General features: G+C 36.9%; 1 protein-coding gene and 1 long non-coding RNA gene across 4 annotated transcripts in view; one reads left to right on the plus strand and one right to left on the minus strand.

Moving 5' to 3' along the window:
- RPS6KA5 (ribosomal protein S6 kinase A5) overlaps positions 1–25,940 on the minus strand; it is a 79,756-nt gene that overhangs the window by 40,116 nt on the left and 13,700 nt on the right. The window contains exons 1-4 of one of the 3 annotated variants that reach the window (XM_048070507.2): positions 17,065–17,085; positions 15,404–15,622; positions 9,336–9,451; positions 8,518–8,625 (exon numbers count right to left, since the gene is read on the minus strand). In XM_048070507.2, the coding sequence (XP_047926464.1) occupies positions 8,518–8,625; positions 9,336–9,451; positions 15,404–15,560 (381 nt within the window). In that variant the 5' untranslated portion in view covers positions 15,561–15,622; positions 17,065–17,085. Of the gene's footprint in view, positions 1–8,517; positions 8,626–9,335; positions 9,452–15,403; positions 15,623–17,064; positions 17,086–25,940 lie in introns of those variants that run through there. The other 2 variants (XM_066998262.1, XM_048070508.2) reach the window with 2 other exon arrangements.
- Positions 310–25,837, plus strand: LOC125183550 (uncharacterized). Its single transcript, XR_007165760.2, has 3 exons — positions 310–412; positions 10,291–10,354; positions 25,727–25,837. It is a non-coding gene; the product is annotated as an uncharacterized lncRNA (long non-coding RNA).

The raw sequence follows: 25,940 nt of genomic DNA on the forward strand, positions 1-25,940 counted from the left end.
ATTATCAATAAATGGATTTTTCTATTTATTGACAAGAGAATCCATGTGAAGTAAAGGCAGTCAGCTCAACCAAAATGCCTACAATGCATTGTATCATTCTGTTTTGAAGGTAGATTGGTGCAACTAACATCTGACTGATGTTTTCATTAAAGCTTTAGTGAAAAATTTTGCTTGCAAGAGGAACCCTGTCCCACAAGATATTAAACATCTAACTTTATATTAGAGTATTTAACAGCTCTTGGCACTCAAATTTAAGTTGAGCCTGCAGAAGTCCCAGCATTCTTTGGGCAAATAACCAGCAACTGACACCTGACTAGGACTAGGACAGAATCAGCACTTCACCTGGTGATGGACAAGTAAAGCCAAATGAAACTTGCACGCTGCACTTCTGCAGAATGTCTCACTGAAGATGGTAAGGCAGAAAAGCAGACTCCAATTCCAAACTAGAAACGGCAACAAGAAGTAATAGCACTGGAAACATACTCAATTAAGACCTCTTGAAAAATAAGTGTAATGTGTTTCTGTGAGGTTCCTACAATCTCCTAGTGTGCATACTTACTATAAATACAATAGGAATAGCTTCAGCCACAATAGTAGGGCCAATGATCCTTCTTTTTATTTTATAGTTTTACCAATTTCTTAGCTAACTAGGAAAACCATTTTAAACAATGTAAAGTCTTTTCTAATTTCAATTTATTCAATGCATATTTGGAAATTAACAGAAGCATCATTCATTCTACTATTTTTATACAGCCACTAAAGAAAAAATAATTAGTTGGGAAATATGCAAATTCAGACAGAAAAGGCTAGAAGAGACACATTACACCATATTACACCACTGTATTCAGCAGTAAGAGACTCAAACTTAACTACGGGCAAGAGCCCACAACAAGTTTTGCACGCTATCAACTGAAACCATGTTCCTGTCCCTTCAAGAGCAACTTATAAAGAATTTATTAGAATATTATGAAATGCCTAAAGCGGTAGAGCACTTCTAGGCATGAACAGATGCTGGTGTTTGTACTGTGCTACGGAAACCCCACTGTAGTTTTTCATTTATCTAGAACCCTTACCTCGGGAATTGTGCTGGAATAAAACTGTGTACTTTCATTGCTTATACCTCTAAACATATATTAAGTCCAAAGTCAAAGTTAACTCTGTTAAAGTTCCTTTAACAAAGGAAGACAGAACTTCTAGGTTGCCCTCTGGGTTCTATCAGTAGTATAGCAAATAATATCAATTAGAAATTAAAAAAAAAATGTAGAATACAAGGGAAAGCATCATTATTATATGTATTTTATATAACTTTGAGTTCTGAAAGACAGTAACTTAAGTTTTGGTTCCAAGAAACATAAACAATGAAAGCTTTCCTAGGATAACTGTGTTCAGGACCCTTAGCATATCAACCTTGCTCTTTTTGCACCCCTTGGGGTTAAGCCACCCGTGCTCAAGACCAACTCTGACTCAGGGCCACTGACTGTGTGTGGAACCTGCTCGGGGACCTCCTCCACCTTCAGCTGGGAGCTGAAACTCACATCCTCAGTCTTGATCCCAGAGTGAGCCGGTATGCCTGTACTTGGCTGTGTACCTCACTGATCCTGATCTGCCTTCAAATCCTGGCTTGACCTCAGGCCTTCCTCCTCACTATAAGGTTGTCTGAGAACTGCTGCACTGTTACCTGAGCCTCGTTACTGCCAATAGACCTGCTCTGATCTTGTTTGGGAACTGTGGGATTGTGCCCTTGGTCAGTTAGCGTACCGCATCCCCAGCTCACATTACTGCAGGGAACAGCCGCCCCATCCTGCTGCTCGCTGACAAGCTAGGCAAGAACCACAGGCCCTCAAGAAACAGACTGTAAGACTGAAAAACTTGAGTCTTGAGCAGTATCATACAGAGCATCCCATAGATCAGCTATCAGCAAACTGTTCTATCAGCTATAAGCTACTAGTTAGGTGAGCCATTAGAGTTCCCTTATTAAGTTTAATGAGAAAACACGTAAGATAAATAAAAGAATAGTGCCTTAAATAGAGATTTACTTGCACTGCCATAGAGTCCACATAAAATTCCATGCAGAAACAGGGTTTGCACCTTCAGGGAGTCTTAGAGGCCATCCTATCTGAAAGTGATTTTACTGATATTTACCTCAAAAATAAGAAATGCACCAAGAAAAGAAAATGTTTCCATAGAAATCAGTTCTGTAGCATTATTCTCTGCCAACATTTTAATTGTCCAGAAGAACAAACAATTACAGTATCAATTTAGGAAAGCATATGAAAATTGACAAAAAAGCCTTCTGATGGCTTAAGACATGATGTAGATTTAAAATGAAAGTTGAAAATCTTGTTTGAAAATCTTGTTTGAAAATCTTGTTCCAAGAAAATAAGTGCCAGGCTGACTGTGTCTTGTTTGTTTGTTTTTAAAAATTCTTTTGAGAGCCTTTTTGGTCATAATATCCAGACACAACACTAGGGAATTAAGCTGTCCATATCAGAAAGTACAGCTTCACCCAATAGCTCTCTCAGGTATAGACTGTTGCTTCTGTAGTTGTACCTTCTATTCAGGAACAAAAGTATGATCTCCGTAGGAGACAGAGGAAGAACAAAGATGGGAAAAATGTTTAGTGGTATGCTAGACTACCCTACTTACTGCATTTGACAAATTCATAATGAAGATTATAGTAATAAAGTAAAGGCATAGACTAGACCAAGAACAGTTGCAATACTACAGATCAAAGGTCCACTAGTTTGAAACGTCATCCCAAGAAGAATTAAATAAGATCATCTGAAAATGAATAAACAAAAAATCCCATCCCAGGGACTGTTCCTACTTGAAGGAGCCAGCTAAGTCAAAAGTACCATGTTGGATATTATATCTAATGCCACAAAGCTAGACAAACTAATGACTGCTTCCAAAACATGCAGAATCAGACTAATGAATGCTTCAAGCAATAGTGAAATTTGCCTGCCAGCAGCTGCCATCAGAACAGGCACTAATAAGAGAGAAAGCAAGACCAGCTAACCCTATCCGTGAAGGTACTGCATGCCAGCTACGAAACACATGACCTCTATAGTTGTGGCCCCAACATGTAACACAGTGTAAAATTAAGCCCTCATCTAATGTAAAATGGAGACTCAAGGAAACTTTTACACAGGTTTAAGAAATGGCTATGTCTGCTTCTGCAGTGCCATGCACTTGTAATTCTGCAAGGAATTCTTTAAACCAGTTACTAATGATGGATTTGTAAAGCAAATAACCGAGAGAAAAGAAAACAAGAATCTCTCTTCTTAAGCAAAAGTAGTTCAGAAACAGTATATTATTGCGTGGGAGGAACGCAAGTACGTACTACTTTCATCCCTCATGGACATTTTGTATTGGGTTCTCAAAATTCCAGTTTTTGAGAAGACTTGTTTTCTAAAACATCATCTTTTGAGAAGAGAGAGTAAGAGTACCAAAAGAGAGAAGAACAGAACAAAAAGCAAAACCTGAAAAAAAAACCCCACACCCTCTTGCTTCAAATAGAGGCAAAATTAAAAGGTATGACAGTATTCATTCTGCAAAGAATTCTTCTAGCTACCACAGTAAAGCCTTCAAAAAATGTATTAAAAAAGGGAACAAAAAATGCATAGAAAATGCCCAATACATACTTATGAAATCAGAGAGCATCAAATGTAAAACGAGGAACAGACAATTATGCTCAAATGCAGTACACCTGGCTCTAAAATCATTTTCACATAGCCATGAAACTCTGATCATGCAAGTTTATCATACATGGTTGCCCAAGTTTCATCAAGGTTAAGTGTTTGCAATCATTCAAGAGATTAAAAATTTATGAGGAAAAAAAAAAGCTAGTGAGGTTGCTGGGTTTTGCATTCCAAATGCAAATTTTTTGTCCTGGAAAAGAGAAACATTTTTTTCCGAATTGACTACAAACATGTTATTCTAAGATCTGATAGAAAATGCCAGACTATTTTAACACACAGGTCAGTATTTCTCCCCAAAACATTGTTCCTGAGTGGCATATTACAATAACTAAATGGCATATTAGAGTAGTAACTTTAAGAAATCATGATCTGTTTTACAAAAACTCTTCATGGCACTGAGATCTTGGCATCAAAGTCTGAGGAGAATATGTTCTATGGTCCAGTCTTCCGCTTTAGTGTTCCATGCTGGAAGACCACAATTATAAGCGTTGTAAAAGGAATACAGCTTGGGCTAAGGCACAAACTGTCACCTGATCATTGATGACCTCATTCTGCAATGAAATGAGACCTGCCCTGCAGTTACGTGATTTCAGAATGTTCGGTGATTTTATGATTCTTAATATTCAGTTTCAGGATACTTGAAACACCAACAGAAGTACACCAATTAAAGCCAAAAAATTTTCCTAACATTGTTTCATATCTTTTTCTAAAACAGGGGTAATAATCAGTAATTGCCCAGAGAGGATCTATAATGTATGTTAACTACTGTGGATTGACTTCACTGTTCAGCTTACTTTTTCATAGTTTTTCCTCTTTCCAGAAGTGTAATCTACAGTTTAAAGCAGTGCTACGTTTACATTGGCGAACAACTCTTTAACCAAAACACAAACATAGAAAGTCACCAGCAGTACAGATTATTCTGACGCATCTTCAAAAGAGAATGCTCAGCGTTCAGAGCACACACTATCCAATTTCAACTATCAGACATCTTCACTTTAATTGGACAATTATCAAGACTTTTATAATTAAATGCACAGATAACCTAGTAGGTCACTCAATCACTCAAGTGAGATGACAGTTCATACAGCAATAAATCAAACCCTTGTCAGTTTCCTCACTGTTCCATTTCCCTCTGCTCTGACCACCTCTGTAGTGCTCTGTATATAAACCTTCCCACTTCATTGACCAAAATCCATAGTGAGTTAACAACCTTTCATCAGTTTTCCTTTAATGAAATCTTTTAGGTTTACATACTAATTTTCCTTCCAGAACAAAGTGCCCACTCAGACAGCTGATAAACTAAAACAGCAATTCAACTGTGAAAAGCATTTAACAGTTGCAACTAAATTTGCAGCTCTGATCAGGAGATTTTCAGATGCAAAAGCAATAATGTATCTGAACTATTCACAGTACATATCATAAAAAGAAGTGCACAGATACCCAGCTGACATGGAATTGCAAAAGCCAGAGAACTCAATCATCCCTTATATAGAATATCTACTCTTTCGTCAGTTATTACTGAGGCATTTGTGTTCTGTATCCACTCAGAAATATCAAAGTCCGACAACATTTGTATTTGCTACACAATTTATTTTTATCTGTTTTAAGCAAACACAAAATTTTCAAAACAAGCCTAAACTAAAGCAGATGTGTACCAAGACAGCAGATTTGAGCATTCCACTTATTCCAGGAGAAATTGTACTTAAGGGATTTAACAAGAAAAATGCTAGTTGTTATGCATGATCCAAAAGATGGTTACTAAAATAATTCAATTAAAGTATTCAGATTATTTTTTCTAAGACAAAGATCTCCATATATACCATTCTAAACTGTTGTATTTCGTATAGTTACAGAACTAAAGCTGTCAGAAAAAAACTATTAGAAAATGAATTCACACTTCATCAATAAATATTAAAATGAAAACCAAACCTGATGACTAGGCTATACTAGTATTAACCAAATCAAAAATAATACCAGCATACAAGCAGAACTATGAGATTAAAAACAAAGAAGACTAAGCCACAAATGCAGAAGGTAAAGATACTACACAAGAAATAAGATGGCAAAAAATAGAAATCTTGGGTTTTTGCTTTTTTAAAAAGCTTTTTTAACAGTTCCAAAAAAATAGGAACACCAACATGATCACACCTGTGCAATGAAAAAGTATTGTAGAAGTTTCAATACAAAATCTGTTAGTCCTATCAATTTTTTTCCCCAAGATAAATTAATTATTCTAACACCATCTGCAAATAAATTCTACATCCCAAGTAGATATGGACTCAACTGAGATGCATGAAAGTGTAAGGCTAAAGAGTCTCTTTTCCCCAGTTTTCACTGAAATTCAGGTGAGAGTTAAAAATCAACCTTAATTCATCGTGAGGCTAAGAGTGCAAATGCTACTTCATACTTAAAAGGGACTACTCATTTCAATTTCTCGAGCCCTTACCTAATCCCATTTTGTGGTTAGGCAAGTCAAATTGTTGGTCTTCGTGAAATATTAAGTACAGTTTGAGTATCAGAAAACATTTCATACCTAAATACCCTCTGATACTGAGTTATCCTATGTGAAAATTCATTTTTATTCAACTACTTTATTCAGGTCAGATTATTTCTTCCTCTTGTACACAGATAAAAGTGTATGGACTGTCTTAAAAATAAAGCAAAGGCAAAAAACAGACTGCTATTAACCTTCTATAAGAATTTTTTTTTTTTTTTTAAGAAAAACTGCCAAATGCATAAGCAAATTTTAAGAACATACATGTTTTAGAGCTCTTGAAAACACATAAGCACACCTATTTAATGGTAGAGAACTTGCAAGAAGCAGGGTGGATTGGGGAAGCATGAAGAAGGGGAGAAAGTAAAGCACACTAGCACGTGCAACACAGTTGCAAGAACATACTCTTTTCTTATCCAACTTGTATAGTTGTTTAATTTCATGTAAAAGCACTACCCAAATAGCATGAAAACAGATATAAAGCCATGCAATTATGTAGGCAAAAATTACCGCTTGTAAGCACATCAGTTCAGAAGTGTAAATTAACATGTACCTTTTGTAATGTGAATTTTAAGTGTTCTAGTAGTAGCTGAATTGTATACAGAGTACAACATGAAATATCAGTTTCTATGTGTAAATAGAACAGTCTAATCATGTTCAAGTTCAGTATCTAACTTAAAATGGTAATGTGAAAACTAGTCAAGTGCAGACAATTTCTTAGGTTTTTGAAAGAAAACAATGAAATTGCAGGTAAGTTTCTCCTTAAAAGAGCCTCAAAATGTTTAGCTTTTTTGACAGGGAAGATGAAAATAAAATGTTAAGGTGAATGAGGAAAAAAAACACGGGTAAATGAACAGATTTTGTGGTATATGTCAGAGGAAGCAACATTAGATGACCAAGCAGCAAGACTGCATTATTTTAAAAATGACTGGAGAAAAAAGAATCAGATTCCAAGTGTGAGGAAAAGCAGATAGGTATCTCTGATGCTTATCCAAGTCCTTGATTTTTCTTGCCCTGCTTATAAAGAACATCCTGAAGATGAGCACAGATGAGAAACAAGCATATTTCCTAAAGCCATTTGTTTTGAGACTTAAAGAAGGTCCTGATTTATTATGACACTATTATCCTAGGGAAGATTTCTGCCTCATTCAACTTTTGCTCAAGGCCTGGAGGACAGCTCCTATTCCCTCCCACAGGTACAGTAATACAACCCAGTGTATTTTTTCTCCTATGTCTTCTATAGCTTTTCTCACAACTCTGAGCAGGCCCTACCCTTCTCCCTAGCCACACCTTTTATTGTCCTCCTTTTCTGCTGAAAACCACTTCTCTTCTTATTTCCTTGTTGGAAGTGCACTGGTCTGACATACTGTAGCAAATCCTTTGGCACGCTACTTATCTCCCTCTTCCTTTTGCTCTATAGTTCAAGACGAATATATTGACACTACGTATATATTTTAACTATTTACACATTAAAAAAAGTAACATTTCAAGTTTCCTAAAATGGTGAAGAACCCCCCGAATCCTACCAGGTTCCATTTGAAATGCAAATATTCCAGAGGAAACTACCAGTTACCTATTTTTAGAAAACCTCTGTTGCTTCTAACAGACTCAAACCTGCAGTCCCATATTTCAAATACCTCTGATACCTAAAGTAAAAGCAAAAAAAATACCTACTTTTTAAATTTTCCAAAACCAAAATCCTGTACAACTTTCTTTGACTCTCTGAAATCTAAAAGCATTTCTGGAGATAAAACCTTACCTTAGAAATAACTGACAACTAACGTTACCAGTCAGTGATTGCTATGTTAGGTACTATTCACATATTTAATGAGAGAAACTTTTATCCTAAAAGCTTGCAATTAAGCTTATCAGAAGTGACACAAATACATGAGAAAAAGACAAGATAATAATACAAAAATTGTTATTAGCATAAATAAGAGTCATAGCATACCATTTGCCTAGTCACTGCAAAGTATTAGCAGAGAGTTTTAAAAAGGCATCTGAAAATGATAATTTAAGTGGCTTTTCTGACTTCTGTGTATCTCCTCTTTTGCACATAAAGGGCAGCACAAGGGAGTGTGAAGGCATTTCAGGGAAAACTATAACAGACAAAAATGTCTAGCAACACTGGCAGGCCAAAGACCAATGAACTGAGAACTCAAAACCCTGTAAACAGAGACTACTAGATTTTGTTCCGTAAAGCAAAAGTCAAGAAGGCATTTTTTCTGCTCTCTCAAATGCTTTTGTATTTCAGTGAGACAGAATCTGATTTTTTGTTCTTGCTGGATTCTGTCCACAATTAGTGGAGATTCAAATACTCACCTCATCAGTAAGAAACTCCTTACTCAGACCAAAGTCCGTCAGCACCACATGGCCATCAGAATCGAGGAGAATATTCTCAAGTTTTATATCCCGATATATAATCCCCAACTGCAGACAGAATATAAGAAAAGCATTGCCAAATCACTGTACCATATCAAGGAGACACTGAATGCATTTAAATGTGAAGCTAACAAAATTCCCATTACTTAAACTGATACCTCAGAGACTGCCTTCAAAAACGAGGGGTTTAAAGTGTCTGAAGAAATACCTTTGAGACGCTTGTGAATTCTCAGAAATTAATATACCAGGTAATGTCGTAAAGTTTGAAGGACATAATGTATCGTTTACATCTAAAAGTAACTGAAATTTGAATTTGCTTGAAAACTGAATTTGCCTCTGATAGCAATTTGCTTGCCTACAGTTGTGCCAAAATTTCAAAACACTGCTGTTTCACTGTAACAAAACAAGGAGAACTGAACAACAGTGCAACCCAAGCATTCTTCATGTTGACTACAAATTAGGTTTACTGTCATACTCAACTCTTTGATAGAGATTACCAAAAAATAACCATCATTTGTCAATAATACTTTTCACACTGCAGAAAAAAACACGTAGCCTTATTTTGGTACACATAAATAGACATTTCATTGGAAAGCATTTCTAATTATACAACTAATATGTCCCAGTAGTAGGTAAAGTTACTTTGAATTTAAGACTACCTAAAAAATATTACTAACTTTATACAATGTGAAAAGAATACAGTTGTAGTTCCACAAAATCAGCTTGTAGCATCCACTGAAAGGATAAAATTACTTTACCTTGTGTAGATGTTCAAGTGCCAAAACAATTTCCCCAATATAAATTTGCACTTCATTTTCTGAGAATCTCTCTCTTTGTGAAAGGTGAGTAAACAGTTCTCCTCCATTTATATAGTCTAAAAAGTAGAACAAAGAACCTTGTAATTTCACTTTCTGACAACTTAATTTTCTTACAAAGTAACTATTAATATTGCAGTAAGTTATTTAATAAGATGTTCTGGGATCAGATGCTTTTACTTTATTGCAACTCTGTAATATTTCATCCCATTGTACAATACTCAGTTTCTTTATTAGTGTAGTGATGGAAGAGCATTACCGACTTAAATAAGCAGCAAAACCATAAAGTGAGCCTCAAATATCCATAAATTATGGAAGATGAATATTTTTGCAAAATTGGTCTTTTAGTTAATCAGAAAAAGAACAGCACACAAATGGTATCTACGAAGCGAGTATTTGTACACCCTTGTGAAATAATTAAGAACAACAAGCCAGACTGACATTAAAAAAAAGAGTCAAAAAACAGATACTAAGTGAAATAATCACCTCTGGGCAATTACAAGTTTTACCCTTTGGAAGTGGAACTTGTATGGCAAAACTTCCTGAACGAGGTTATTTCCACACACATTCCCACGTGAAAACCACACTTTGATTCTTTGCAGGACACAACTGGGTGGTTTTCCCAGTCAGGAAGGGGGAAAAAACTAGTTAATACAAGAGTTCCACTGTAACACAAACGTTTTAGATACAGAATTGCTTACACTGGCAACATACAGTAAAGTAGTTCATTTATATTTGAGGTTTACATACACAGAGCAGGGAACGTACTCCACAACGTCTTATTCAACATTTTCTTGAATACAGATCGTATAGATTCAGGTATTATACCAAAAATTCTTTGAAGCAGAAAGCGTATATACAAGTTACACATATTCTTATCTCTCTACTCTTTTCACAGTTCTCCATTCAGAAAGCAGTAATAGTGGAACCAAACAAGAAAGTGAGGCAGAAGATTCATCTAGGTCAGTAAGTAAATGAAAACATTGATCCTAAAGTATAAATAACCCACATTTTACAATAAAAGTAGTAATAACTTAACCCCATGCGATAAGTTCTGTTTAGAACTGGTATTCGGATGAATAAAACACCTCATTCTTTCAAACCTAGCTTAAAGTCAATCTAAAAACTAGAATTGGCTCCAAATTCTGTATTCTGGAAAACAGAAATGCAAGTGCATGTCTGCACTTGATTTGGATTAAATTACTGCTGCTATGTACTCTGGCAGCACAAGGACTTGTATTAAGTATTGCACCAAAGCTCCAACTCGAAAACCTCTTGAACCTGAAATGACACATTACTCATTCACCAAGCTCAGCTGGGTAGAATCGAAGCAGATGCTGGTTTCCCTGAAAATTCAGAAGCAATTCTGAAACACAGAATTCCAACACTACATCAAAGAAGCAAAGAAGTGATTTCCAAGGATTTACATGCTCAGACAAAAAAACGTGCAGCAAACCGTTTTGTTGTTGTTGTTGCTGTTTGTCAGGGAGGGCACAAAGCCTAAATGAATTATAAAGTAGCCTTAGGCCATGACAGTTGTTTTTTGTTTGTTTCTCTGTTGAAAAGAGTGATTAAAAAGAGCAGATAAACAAAACTACGCACTACATAACTCTATTCCCATTTTCTGCTAAAAAAGGAAAGAAAAGGACATTTCTGGAACACTTGTTACTCTGAGAATGGTTTCATGTAAACTTTTGTGGAAAAGCAAACACAAATAACAAAAAATCTTAGTTATACATCAGCTTTGAATTTTTTTCACTTTAAACTTCACCTTGATGTTGTATTAACGTGGGAAGTAAATGCCCAGTCTGTACTATCTATTATGTAACATTCTTCACAACTACTGGGCTCCCTCCTCTTTGACTCTAATGAAAATATAATCTCAACCTTTTAATTTTCCCTTCATAAAAAAGGTTCTTCTGGTCTTGTAATTATTCTTGTCACCTACAGTTATCTAAAAATGAATACACAGAAATTTATCAATTTCACATATATATATGTATGTGTGTGAAATACATACATATATAATTTTTCTAATGGAATCTGAATGATTGAGATTGGATTGAGAGCAGCTGTGAGGAGAAAGACCTGGGGATGTTGATGGATGAGAATCTCGGTGTGAGTCAGCAATGTGTGCTCGCAGCCCAGAAAGCCAGCCATATCCTGGGCTGCATCAAAAGAAGTATAGCCAGCAGGGTGAGGGAGGTGATTCCCCCCCTCTGCTCTGCTCTTGTGAGACCCCACCTGGAGCCCTGCGTTCAGCTCTGGGGCCCCCAGCACAAGAAGGACATGGACCTGTTGGGGCAAGTCCAGAGAAGGGATGTGAGGATGACTGCAGGGCTGGAGCACCTCTCCTATGAAGACAGGCTGAGGGAGTTGGGGTTTGTGCTGGTTCTACTTGGGTGGGCAGCCGAGCTCCACCACAACCGCTCTCTCACTCCCCCTCCTCAAAGAGGAATGGGGAGAAAATACGATGAAAAGGGCTCAAGGGTTGAGATGAGGACGAGGAGATCGCAATTATCGTGACGGGCAAAACAGACTCAGTGTAGGGAGATAGTAAGATTTATTACCTATTACTAACAAGCTAGAGAAGTGAGAAACAAAGGAAAGAAACCAAAAGCACCTTCCCCCCCATCCACCTTCTTCCACCTCCTCACCCCAAGCAGCGCAGGGGAACGGGGGAATGGGGGTTATGGTCAGTCTATAGCGCTTCTTCTCTGCCGCTCCTTCTCGGTCACTCTCGTCCCCTGTGCTGTGGGGTCCCTCCCACAGGATGCAGTCCTTGCCGAACTGATCGATCTGGCGTGTGCTGCCCACAGGCAGCAGCTCTTCAAGAACTGCTCCAGATACGGGTCCGTACCACAGGGTCCATCCCGCACCTCAGGAATAAACTGTTCCAACCTGGATTCTCCATGGGCAGCAGCTCCTGCGTGGTCTCCTCTCCACGGGCTACAGGTCCAGCCCAGAATCTGCTCTGGCAGGGGTCTTCCACAGGCCCCAGCCACCATCAGTGCAGGTCCACCTGCTCCACCGTGGTCTCGTCCACGGGCTGCAGCGTGGAAACCTGCTCCACTGTGGTACTCCATGGGCTGCAGGGGGACAGCCTGCTTCACCATGGTCCTCACCACAGGCCGCAGGGGACTTCTGCTCCGGCGCCTGGAGCACCTCTCCCCCTCCTTCACTGACCTTGGCGCCTGCAAGGCTGTTCCTCACTCCTCTCACTCTCCCAGCTGCTGTGTGGTGCAGCATTTTTTTCCCCCGTCTTAAATATGCTCTCACAGAGGCGCAAAACAACATCACTTACTGGCTCAGCTCTAGTCAGCAGTGGGGCCCTTACCAAACATGGGGCAGCTTCTAGATCCTTCTCACAGAAGCCACCCCTATGGCTCCCTGCTACCAAAACCTTGCCACGTAAACCCACTACAGGGTTGTTCAGCCTGGAGAACAGAAAGCTCAGGCGAGACCTTATAGCAGCTTTACAGTACCTAAAGGAGGCTACAGGAAAGCTGGGGAGGGACTCTGTCAGGAAGTATAGTGACATGACAAGGGGTAATGACTTTAAACTAAAAAAGGTTAGATTCAGAATAGTAATAAGGAAGAAATTCTTTACTCAGAGGGTGGTGAGGCCCTGGCACAGGTTTCCCAGAGAAGCTGTGGATGCCCCATCCCTGGAAGTGTTCAAGGCCAGGCTGGATGGGGCTTTGGGCAACCTGCTGTGGTGGGAAGTGTCCCTGCCCATGGCAGGGGGGTTGGAATTAGACAGACTTTAAGGCCCCTTCCAACCCAAACCTTTCTGTGATTCTCTAAACTGCATTCTAACCAAAAACTTCTGGATTAGTACTATGATGTTTACAATACATTCTCATTTGTCTCATACTTCATCTATTTTTTTTTCAAAATTATTCATCTATAAATTAAATACCACAACAATCAAAGATGAAACCCTCATTATTAAAAGGTTAACGTCAAGGAATCACAAAGCTATAAATGTATTTCTAATTTCTACTTCACCTCTTCAGCATCTTCCAGTCTTTGATAGCATTTTATATATTCTTTAGTATCCTTTTCAAATGAATTTGTGAAAACCCTTACACTTTTAAAGTCACATTTTCAAAAGGAATCTAGTGAATACTTCATTTAACCTTGAGCTTCTCAGGCACCTGTTTTATCCCATGGTAATATATGAAACTAAAGCACGTATGTAGAACACCTTCCTAAGAATTGACAGCCAGTGGGGTAGGATTCATATAACATTAATAAAAATTATTAATTCTACGTCTAAATCAGCCTATTAATTAAGGTTCAACAAGTGGAAGTTATGAGTTAACAGTAATCAGAAAATTAAAGGACCATTTACTTCTCCAAATAAGCCTTAAAAAAATTGAAACATGGAAGTCTCAATACTCAAGAGAGAAATGGTTTAACAAAGTTTTAGCAGCAAAAGCTTCCTGAAGCAGCGAGGTTTAAAGCTGCATTTATTACTCTTTTCCAGCTCTTTTAAGTACATACTCCTCATTATGAGGAAAAATCCTTTATCCTCCCAAGAAAGCCAGGCCTCTAAAAGGCAGTGAAAACTGGGGAATAAAACAGAAGAAGAAATAACTTCTTCATGTCAGCCTCTTTCCCAAAAACAGTGCTGGGTTGAAAGGGGGGTGCAGTGGTTGGAAGGTGTTCTCTCCTAGTTGAAAACTCAGAGAAAGTTCCTTATCAGTCTCATGCCAAGCTTGCAAATGCTGTAGAAATAGATCTGTTTTTTCACATAAGTATGGAAAGCAAAATGGCAAGGACAGAAGTAGAATGAAGAAAGTTCTAATAAGCCTTGCTATACAATAGTTCATTATCAGGCATCTTGTGTAAATGGATATTTATGGATGTTACAAGAAGAATTACAAGAAGAATTTACAAAAATAAAGTAATGCACAAAAGCAAGTAACAGGTTAGAGCTGAAGAACAGCAAGAACTTATTAACAAAGACACCACAATATATGTACTTTCACCAGCATTTTAGAGCAGGAAATCCGACCAACAACCTACACGTTCCAGTGTTGTAAGGAATTTGCCAAGACATAAAAATGAAAGCACAATCACCTTTAACAGGCCTTGTCCACCCTTCTATGGAGGCATCTGTTCAGACAAAGGCCCGACTGAGAGACACTTCCAGTTTGCAGCGGTTCAGTGCTACTAGAACCTACCAACTGGTCAGCGTAGTGGCAGGCAGCCCTGTCCTCTCAAACAGATGGCAACATTTCAAAATACATTTTATTTTTAATGTGACTGGTATAAGCCATCTTCAGAGTGAAATGTCCTATATGTCTGTTCAGTTATTTCTTCACTGTCATAGAATATCCCAAGTTGGAAGGGATCCACAAGGACCATCAAGTAAAACTGGCTCCAAGCAGGATCACACAAAAAATTAAGCTATGTGCCTGACAGTGTATTTTTTTTCTTCTTTTCTGCCAACTGATCCCAGAAATAAAATTACTTTTGGTCACCCCACCTTACGAACAACCTTTGTGCCACACAAGCAAAGACAGCATACAGAAAAGTAAGGGAATCATTTTAATGCCTATGAAAATTGTTTCAATTATAGTAGCAATTAGTCAAATTCTGCAGAAAGCTAATGCAGTATATAATAACAGTTAAAGAAAGCTGCAAATGAAGATTTCATCTTCTAGGTAAGTTCAAGAAAATTTATCTTTAGTAATTTTCCACCTCTGCTTTAGGCAGTTATGACCATATCAGTAACTTGCACGCAAAAAAAAAAGTATAATATTTTTTTCCCCAAGTCAGAGTAGCACACTGAGGTTCAAACAGGAAAACCACAAAGGCACTGTTAAAGATGAACTGTATTTTACTTCCTATATTCTCCCATACAACCTCCAAACACACAGTACTTAAGACCACATGAAAAAAACTAGAAAACATGAAGGAGATAAAAGGATGGATTATATATTTAATTTTTAGATTTTATTTTGCATTAATGTAAGAGTTGAAGCCTGAAGACTACTCACCTAAAATGAGATGAAGCTTTGTATCTGTTTGGAAGGCATAATGTAACGTGACCAAAAATGGTGATTGCCTAATGTGCTCCAATACTTGTCGTTCTGTCCTTGTGTGCTCAGTTGTTTTGGCTTTTTGAACTATTGTTGCTTTCTTCAGTACTTTCATGGCATACAGTTTTCCAGCATCGTGGCCACTTACTTTCCTTACTAGGAACACTTTTCCATAGGCTTAAAAAAGAAAGAGTGGGGAGAAAAAAAGTTATTTACTCATACTACAGGTCTAGCTGACACCATGATACTACTGCTGATTATTAACATTACACAAATTCTCATTTGGCCCTTATACTCAATTATTCTTTGTTATGCCAAATAGTAATTATTCAGGTTAAAATCTTTCAGGATTTTATTTCAGAGTGACCTTTTCAAAATAAATTTCAACCAAACCAGCTCAGCAAGTGAATGCAGGAAGAGTAGGAAAAACAGAACTTCAGTATTTAACATAAAGATTAAAAAGATAATTAAAAGAAATTAAAAGTTAAAATGACTTCTTCCTTTGCAATAACCTAAAAATCTCATACTTAGAATTTGGCAAGAGTACAAGGGTAAGGGCAATGCTATTTTTGTCCCCCTCAAAATATGCCCGCTTTTGCACAGATTAGAAGCTTTGATTACTGGCTTTACAGCACTTCCAAAAACTCATTGAAAATCCAATGAATTCTTCCCACCAGTATTTAGAACACAGGGGCTTTCCAAGGCTCCCATACTGGGCTTAAAGAGAATAAGCTAGAAGGAACTCTCCAAAAAAGAAGTTTTCTAAACACAAACAGGAAAAAAAAAGTCACCAGGACAAAAAGGTAGGCCTTCCAAACGTTTTAAGTAATGAATCTAAGTGTTCTATTTACGTATTTTGTTAAAAATATGCTCCCCAGTAGAAAAATAAGACACATCGACTTTTTTTTTTAAATAAAAAGGCTCCTATAGGCCAATAAATGACATCTCTACTAGACAAAGCTGTTGGAAGAGTAACAATTAGATTTAGCATGTATGTGAACAAGGTAACATGAGAAAGTCTCAGTGCTACTTTTGTAGATGGTTATAATTACTTCTATTAATAACTGCTTACAGGAATCATGAGGAAGGAACAATGATATGCTTTACTTATCTAGATTTCCAAAGTACGTAACAAGTTCCCTTACAAAAGTGTCTTGAAAACACTAAAAAAAAAATCATTGGTTCAAAAGAGTAGATTAGCAGACAAAAATCAAATGTTAAAAATAAACATTCAGCTTTTAAGATGAAAGGAGGACACCACAAGAGTTTGTCCTGCATGATTCAGTCATATATGAACTACAGTGCGGTAGTAAGTTATCTACTACAACAGAAATCAAAGCTGACTGCTGAAAACTGAAAAACCATATCAAAATATTAAGTAGCTGAATAATAACATGACAGATAAAATTCCAAGTAAGTAAATGAGTAAGCCATATGAGGTAAGATAATCATTAATTTTTATACTGTTATAACTGAGAAAAAAATATCTGGAATTATTGTAGACAGTTCTATAAGAAAACACCCCCAGTGGCTAGAGGTAATCCAAAAAGCAAATAGAAAGTGAGAACTTCAAGGAAAGTATTAAAGTGGAAATATGACACACGCTCAGTCCCTCAGACCTTCAAAACAAAATCAAAAATCCCTTATGCTGTGGTATGAAAGCTTTGTGTGCTCCTATCTTGAGTAATGCATGCCATTTCAGTGCTCCTTTCTTCTGTCCCCAGCTCCCCTATCAGAAAAAAAAAAAAAACAGTGCTGGAGAACTGTAAAAGATCCAGAAAAGAATAACAAGGATTGTTCTGATTATGAAGGGAAGGGAATGCATAAGCTTTTTATTCAGCCTGACAAAAGTAGAGTACTGAAAAAGATGCCAGAGAATTAAAATCAAAAGATCTATATAAAGGTAAATAAAGAACAATTTTTCATTATTCCTAAAAATAAGATAAAAGAAAAATAAGAATTAAAAATAAGATAAGAAATAAAATGATCAGGTATCAAAACTAAGAACTACAGAACACACAAATATTCAATTAAGCTATGGAACTACTGCTACATTACACTTCAGATGTCAAAAATGTAGATGAGTTCGAAAAGATGATATAAATCCTTGATGGAGAAGAATGTATAGAAACCATTTCTAAACACAGAACCTCTGGCTCAGGTAGACCCCAAACCACAGACTGCTACAAGTGCATTAAGCAAACCATCATCGTATGCATCTTTGTGTTCTTCTAGGGTCTCTTTACAGGTCTCAGAGACAGAGAAGTGAACCAGCTGAGTGCTTTGTTTAACCCCTACATGGCCATTATCTTCACATAGCATTCCCAAAAGGAACACTCAAGTATCTCAAAACCGTAAATGCACTAAACAGAGTATGCTGTCCTGATGGGAGACACTCAAATTAATTATGCTCATCTTCAAACACACTACAGTGTTACTCCCAGTAAGCAACTACATGCAACTCCAACTTTTTCCCATCGTTCCCCATCCCTGACAGGGAATAAAGAGTTTTGAGTTATCCAATGATGCATTATTTTCTTCTATAGCTAAGTTCTGCTTCATTCCGTATACAGAAGTGATATTACTCATTCTTTCAAAAATAATTTTTTCAAAAAGCTTGTTTTTTTTAGCTGACTTCTACTCTACAGGGTCATGCTTGCATTCTTCGCAGTGCCTACTATTCCCAGTATGGGTTGTCACAGATAATAAACAAGTTTCCACAATATACCTGTCAAGAAAGGCAAAAAGGGCCAGAATAGGTTAAACCTCTATCTATTTTAAGTGACAAATGGGAGATACCAGGACATTTCTTCCCCCTCCACAATGCTCAGTATTATATAGCACTCCCCAACATCAGTTGCAGCCATGAGATCTCAAGTGTATCAATGTAAATTGCCCTGAGTAGTCTCAAGCTGATCATCAAGAATTGGATAACCACAGGTGTAAAATATTATCATAGTAAAACAGGCATGGGCCATAAATCCTGTCACGATGTATAGGCACAAATGAACTTAATCAAGGTTGTACAGGCCATAATATTGTGACCTCAATGACACTATTATGCTTGTGTACAATTTTCATGTTATTCAATTGTTTTCCAGTACTGACTTAAATTATTTTAGCATCTGAAAAACAGACCCTACTATTGAAAGCACTGGTTTAAAACAAACAAACAAACAAACAGGAAAAAAAAGCACACCACAACAGAGCTTCCAAAAGCAGTACTTCCATCTTTTTAAAGAGTTACTACTCAAGAAATGCAGATGCTTTTGCGATCCACTAACACACAACAGAAACCACTGTGGAGAATGGCCTGAGCTTGCATTTCTCAACTGCATAAGGGAATGGCCCCAGTTTTCACCAATTTTCAGCTGAAGCTTGCTATTTAACTTTCTTGTGCCTCTCTAAAACATCCAGAATAGGGCATTACACAGAAGCTTCCTTAGGTTCCCAGGACACAGCAGTTTTATCAAAAACATTGGAGAACATTAGGCTACACCAAACTAAAATTAACAAAGCCCTCTGGATTTTAACACTTGGCTATTTGCATCTTTGATTATACTTTATAAAAAAAAAGCATACAGTAACGCACCTCAAGCAGCAGCATGCTAGCGGTATATTAAGAGTATCTACTATGGTTTTAAATACTGTGTATGAGAAAATTACCTGGTAAACGTGTGAGCTATATGGAAGTCTCTAGAAACTATACTAATGTTACCTTAGAACAATTTGCAAAACGGAGCTTTACCACGGTACAAATTGTTTCCGCAGCAATCTGAAAAGGACTGACAGCATGATGAGGACTCTCAGCAGTTTTGATGCGAATAAATCTTAAGTAGCACTATTTTAATCAAATGACTCATGACATGTTCAACAGCAGATTCTCCGATATTACCACGAGAAATCTACTTAAAAGACAACACTGCAACAGCAAGTCATTCAAGTGACAGCAAGGAAAAGGCACACAACTTTATTGCAAGAATACCCGTACCAGATGATCTTATTTCAGAAAAGCTTTTTATGCTTCTCAGAGCCACATTTCAGTGTTCTTTCTCATAACAACTGATACACATCTCTACTATTTTCAAGGCAGAAATATTTAGTCAGCAGTGCATTCCCCACAGAGGAAACGCACATGCACAGCCACCAAAGATTTACCCCCAAATGCAATAGGTTTTAAATTATGGAAAAACTAAAAGAAAATATAATGTATGCTTATATAAAACACATAAAATTGATCCTTACGATCTACTACAAGGAACAAAATAAACATATAAGGTTAAAGAAAAAAGGACGCACTAATGACAGATTGATATGGATATCAGGCTTGAGATGAGCAAGACATTTCATGCCAGCAATTTATATCACATTTTCACTTAATTTGTGAAGCAGAAAAATACAACTGGGGGTTAAGACTTTCCTTTCACTAATGCCTTTTTCATGAATAATAATTTAGTAATACACGCCATTGTACATAACAATTCAGCAAGTCATTCAAATATGCCGAAAGTACACACTTATTGAAAGCCAATGAATTAAAAACAAAGTAATCTTCGCTTCTTTTTTCTGTGTAAATGCAAAACACATTAAGCCATTGCATCATGCCAGCCAACTCTAACAGAGAAAAAAACAAGCAATTCTTATTGTTTATAGCAGACGGAATGGTTTCTGTGGACTTTTAAACCCATCAAAACTTGACACTTATATACAGAAAACTTTAAAGCAGTGTTTTTAAGCGCTAACATAAGGTACACTTCTTAAGCTACTTTTTTTTTTACTGTCATTGTAAGAATAATCATGAGACAACAATAGCAAAAGGCTCAGAGGCACAAGATATATAATGATTTGAATACGTTTCGCTTTGCTCTTGTATGATAATATGCCTTATGACTTATTTCCTCTGAACTTTTCCTTGTTAAAATAGGCCATATATTTAATCTACCCAAAAAATCCTGAGGCAGAACTCTCGCTGTGTAGATACCTGTCCATATAAACTAAAATTCAGAATGTGGCAAAGTGAGAAAGGCATACAGCTCTAACAGCTAAAAATGTGGGGAAAAAGCCAAACAAAACCCTTTACGATCAAACAGCATTCTGAAGAAGCATCTTCAATTTTTATTGTCCACCACTAAATTACCAAAGATGATGCATTCTCTGTCAGATTTCTTTGGATGTCAGACAAGCAAGAATCTACAGGGGGCTTTTTTCAATGTTATTATTTAGCTAAGAACAAGTTCTTTGTCCCATTAAACAGGCAAATAAGAGATTATAAATATGAAAGGCAGGAAGGGAAAGCTGCATCTTAAAATGTACTTTCTAGCAGCATTTTGCTTTTGTGGTATGTTTTGTTTGGTTTGTTTTTGAGTTTTTCTTTTTGACTTTTTTTTTTTTTAAACCCTTGGCTTTCTTAAAAAATAAAAACTATTCAAGTAAATCGGTATGGCAGCAGATCCATGACTAATTTTTTTTCCCCTTCACGGAACTAAGTTGTTAAATGAGGGCTCTCATTAGTCAGACAATCTACCAGTGGGTAAGCACGTGTCTCATTTTTAATTGTTACCAAAATTAAGGTAAATTTTCTTCTTCAAAATTTCTTTGCAAGTACTGCATGCTCCTGAAGTCTCCTCAATTGATCAACCGTTAGCTGCCTGGTTCATCTTCATAGTTCCTTCTTAAATACAGGATTGCACTTACTATTCTCTCCAGTTTCCTGTATCACCTCTGACTCATTAGTTCCAGTAAGAATCTTTGCTACTGACCTCCAATTTCACGTCCCAATTCTTTCAGAATTCTCTGGGGGGAAGAAAGGGATGAAACTGTACAAGTTCCAGGTTCTTCGACTGAACAGTCGCCTCTTTTCAGTCTGCTCTTTCAATACAGAAAAATAAATTTTCTTTTTCCAAACCCTGTCTCCAATCAGACATCCCACTTTCCATTTAATATTCCTTATAGGCGTCCTTTGCAGAAACTGAAGTAAAATATTAATTTGAGTTTGGAGTCATTTGTAGACACTTCCCAGTCTTCTGTGCACAGTAACCCCACTTCTTTCTTCTCCTTTCAATCTTACCGGAATGGAGAGAACAACATTTCACATTTTATTCAATATTCTTTGAAAGATCTAACTAAAATTTCACAATCTCGGCTTTATCAGAATACTTTCTGACCTTTAGATGAAACTAAGATTATTCTCTCTCATATAACAAGATTTTGAACTAATTATCTAAATCTGGCATTCGTCCTACCAATTTTCCTTCCTTCATTCGAATTTATCTATCAGATTCTAAACATCCTCCACACATAAGTCTTTAAGCTGTTCAATCCTATGGAATTCTCACTCTAGCTCTTTTAAGCTTGTTCCTGGAGAAATTTTCTGTATATACTTCTTTATTAATTTCTTTAACAGCTTTATACTATTAATTGTGACTTACAAAAAAACAAAACTAAAAACTTAGCATTTTCAACACATTTTTCATAAACTAGTCATGTTGCTGTAAAGTTAATTCCATTAAGTTCTTGAAATAAATTAGGATTAAGATAGGTATGAATGATTAATTTTTATCTGTTTTAGCCACATAAAATGAATATGCCTAAATTCTCATATATTAGCATTTTCTATATAAGTACTTAAAATAATTTATGCATAATATTTTAGAAATCTATATGACTATTATATTCTTGTTTCTAGTTATTCCTCTGTGTTTATTAGTGGCCTGTAGTGGTACACCAGATTACTGGGGCACGTGCTCAGGAGCCACATGCACTGCCTCTTTTTCATTCAGTCTGCCAACTGTGCTTAAAGTGGCATTTATTAAAATCAGAAGCAGAAATAGTTGAGATGAAAAAAGCAGGAATAATCTTTGTGTAGAGAAATGTAAGACTCAGAAAAGCTTATGACTTTTTTTTGAAGAAAAAGTTTAGACTGAAGTAAATAAGCCAAGTGGACATGCATAAGCCAACACAGCCACCTTCCTGTTCTCTCCTTCGTGTTTTTTTGGAAGCAATTAGATTACTTTGCTGTAAAGTTCCATAAAATAGAAGTTTTCCAAGTCACAGGGGAAAAAAAAAAGCTTTAACTAGATAGGATAAACAGCTAGGGACATGAATTCAATTGGCAGGAAGTCTGAAAATTCCACATTAGCAAGGCTATAAAGCAACTGCAAAAGAAAAGGATTTAAGTGAAAACAAAGAAACTGGAATTTCAAAAAGCGTATACTGGACAAGAACAAGGACAAGGCAGAGAAGTCAAGTAAATAATAATTTGCTCCCAGAGCAAACAAGCACGTTATTAATTATTTTATTAACAGTGGCATACTTTCAGAGATTTTGTTCTGTTGATGTCAAGTGTTACTGATTACTCCAAAAGGGAAGTTTATTGCAATGATAGCTACTTAATGCAATGTAAAGGGCTCCAACTCTGATTAAAAGGCGACTAACTCATATTTCCTTGTATTTTCCTCTGAGAGACAGGTTAGAAGATAAGCAAGTATAATATTTTAGTACCAAAAAAATAAACTAGCATGCTTCCAATGGTGATAATGTGTACAAAACCAGACTAGGCATACAGAAACACAAGAAGAAAAATATGAATTAAAAGAAAAAAATAAATATGAAATCATACAAAGCTAGAGCATGAAGAAAAAGCTATTCAAAAATAACTTCCACAGGAGAAACATCAGCACATATGGACACAATTTCTAATCATCTTATTGTCTTTTTAAAAAATGAACCTTAAAAATGATACAAACAAGGCCTCAGCTACTAGCTGAAAAAAAAAAACAGCACCATACTAAGTGTCTATACAGAGCTACCACAATCACATACACAAAGTTAAATGATACTGTGCTTAAGTGCATTTTGAATATTTTCTTTAGTTACTCCGTTGCCTCATAATAGGCTATATGTAAAATATTGTAATCAGTTAAAATATCACCTACAGCCATCACTTAACATGCCTAGGAGGCTTCAATTCATTCCGTTTCACATTACTGTAGATCATTTAACCATCAGATATCTGGGAAACATTTTGCGCTCTGCTGAGCTCCACAGAGAAGAACTTTAAAACAGTATCACAGCTTTTATTTAGCATTAGCTGTATCGCAGTATATCAGCAATACCTAAAAGCTCACAGCAGGTAAGGCTTTCAACTGCCAGAATAAAGATAGCTCTTGCCTAAAAATAGAGCAATGTGTAAACAGAAGCCACAAGATGCCCTCTTTTCCACTTTTCTTTAAATTGTTCCCGAACAAGCCCTTTCATCTGCATGAATCAATTCGTCTAAGGCAATGTCAACCCCCACCCACATCTTCAACTTCACAGAACTTAATAGTAAAAGAACAGAGCAGTTCCCAAAACTGACCTCCCCAAAAAACAAACAACTACAGACCAAACAGTTCTCTTATCTTGTCCATATTTTTAGGATAAGTCACTAATGGAAAGACACAGGCTGCTTGGATAGGTGCCTGCCACCACACACGCACCCCATACCACTTGGAAAATACTTGAAGTATTTCAGATTTCTAATAATGAAACTTGTCATTCATTCCCTGAAAGGTGAAAGGCATCTAATGAACATCTGTAACTTGCACCCTCACCAATAGACAGCTACTTGTTAGAGGGATGGCATTTTTAGATTCACCAGAATTAGGTTGCCACCTATACAGAGTTTAACCCAAAATTAAATATACATTGAGGAAAACAGCCTCCATTCTTATTCTGATAGGATTAAAACTACAGAACAAGATAATTCAAACTTATCAATGCAGAAGGCATGCAAATAGTCTCAGATCATTTCTTCATTTTTTGTGAGAGCAATCCTAAGGATGACAGTTGAAATGCAGACGCGTAGTTCTGGACAACAGAGGTCAAGTTTTCCATGAGGCCTTACTCTTCTGCAGTACCTTTTAATACAATTCTCCAGCCAAAGCCTGCCATTCCAAATATTCCTGACATGCTGTTGTGATTATAGACAGTTTTATTCATGCTCTCATTCCTTCTAGTAAACATATATTCTAGAACAAAGAACTGAGAAGTCAGAACAGTCATATGCATTGCTCCAATCTCAACTCAAGCACGAGTGAAAGAAATGACAGGCTGAAACAGGGACCCACGACTCCTGACACGACACAGTTAAGATCTTATAGCGAAGTTCACATGTTAATAGGTGGCTAGATTCTTAACAAATTTTGAAAAATAGTCACTCTGCTATGGAAGAAAGGGGGGGGGGGGGAAGCAGGGTAAACTGCACAGTATTAAAATATAGTCACAAAAATAGCTAAATATACTAACTGAATGCATATCCCCAGACCTTTCACTTGCAGCAGCTACTGCAAGGTCTACTGCCTTTGGTCGAGTTGATTTTTGACACTTAAGATGCAGTGCTTGCACAACTGTTTTGTTATTGACAAAAAAGTTCTAGAATTTCCTAAAAAATGATATTTACAAAGGGGTTTCTATGTTATTAAACAGCAGCATAGCCAAGCAGTACAAGTTCTCCGTAATTCTTTAACGGTAGCCAAGATACGTGCAAAAAAAAAAAATTCTTTTCTGCTGTTTATTCAACAAAAAGAACACAAACTCTTCCAGGCACAACAATATGTTGAAAATTAAGATGATGTTCAGAGCCTCATCAAAATTTTGTTGACAGTATTTACAAAAGAAAAGCCTAACACAGGTATACCCTATTGTAAAGTAATGTGTGGTTCTTTCAGAAACCTCTTGCAAGAAATAGAGGATTTTTGCTTACTGCAATCCCCAGAATGCTTCTCAAGCTAGGAGATGAAACATCCTCAGCAAGAACATCTATAAAAGTTGCAGAATGTCTCTGCTACTGGAGGCTTTTGCTGATCTCTGTTTGGAGCGATGCAGCTATGACTAGTCACTTATCCCAACACTCAAAGAACCTCTTCTAGTCCATTCCAGTCCTGTTTTCAGGGATTCTGTGTCACCGTAAACCCTGAAATCTCAGATGGTCCCTTCCCGAAAAGCAAACAGAACTAGCTCCATTCTGATCAGGCCACGTGCATTTAAGGCTGCCCAGTAGTTGGCAAACAGCAGCCTTTGACACACCTAGAACCCTAGTCTCAGCTACGATACGCTTAACACTGAGCAAAATTTAGTGCCCTCATCATCTTGAGTTCTTAGGAACGTACCTCACATTATTTTTAACATTACATTTTAAACAAGGCAACAAGCATTTCTTTACCAATAAAAGAAGATACTAGTTTTGCTACAAAATGCCCTTTCAGGATACCTAATGTGTCCTTGGTTTCCTGAACTTTGCAGGAATCTTTGAGTCCATTCTTGAAATCGTTTGAAGCCCACTGAGACCGAAGATGTTTCTGGAGCAAACTGACTATTAGAGCTTGACGAAGACAGACAGATGTGCTTCCTCAGCTGTTCTTCTTCACATACACACACTGTTAATCCCATTATCAACCTGTTAAAGCAGTCTTTTCTGAGAGTTGTTATTCATAAAAATTACCCTGTTAATCTGAGT

Source organism: Anser cygnoides, chromosome 5 (assembly GCF_040182565.1).
Source record: "Anser cygnoides isolate HZ-2024a breed goose chromosome 5, Taihu_goose_T2T_genome, whole genome shotgun sequence".
NCBI classification, from domain to species: Eukaryota; Metazoa; Chordata; class Aves; order Anseriformes; family Anatidae; genus Anser; species Anser cygnoides.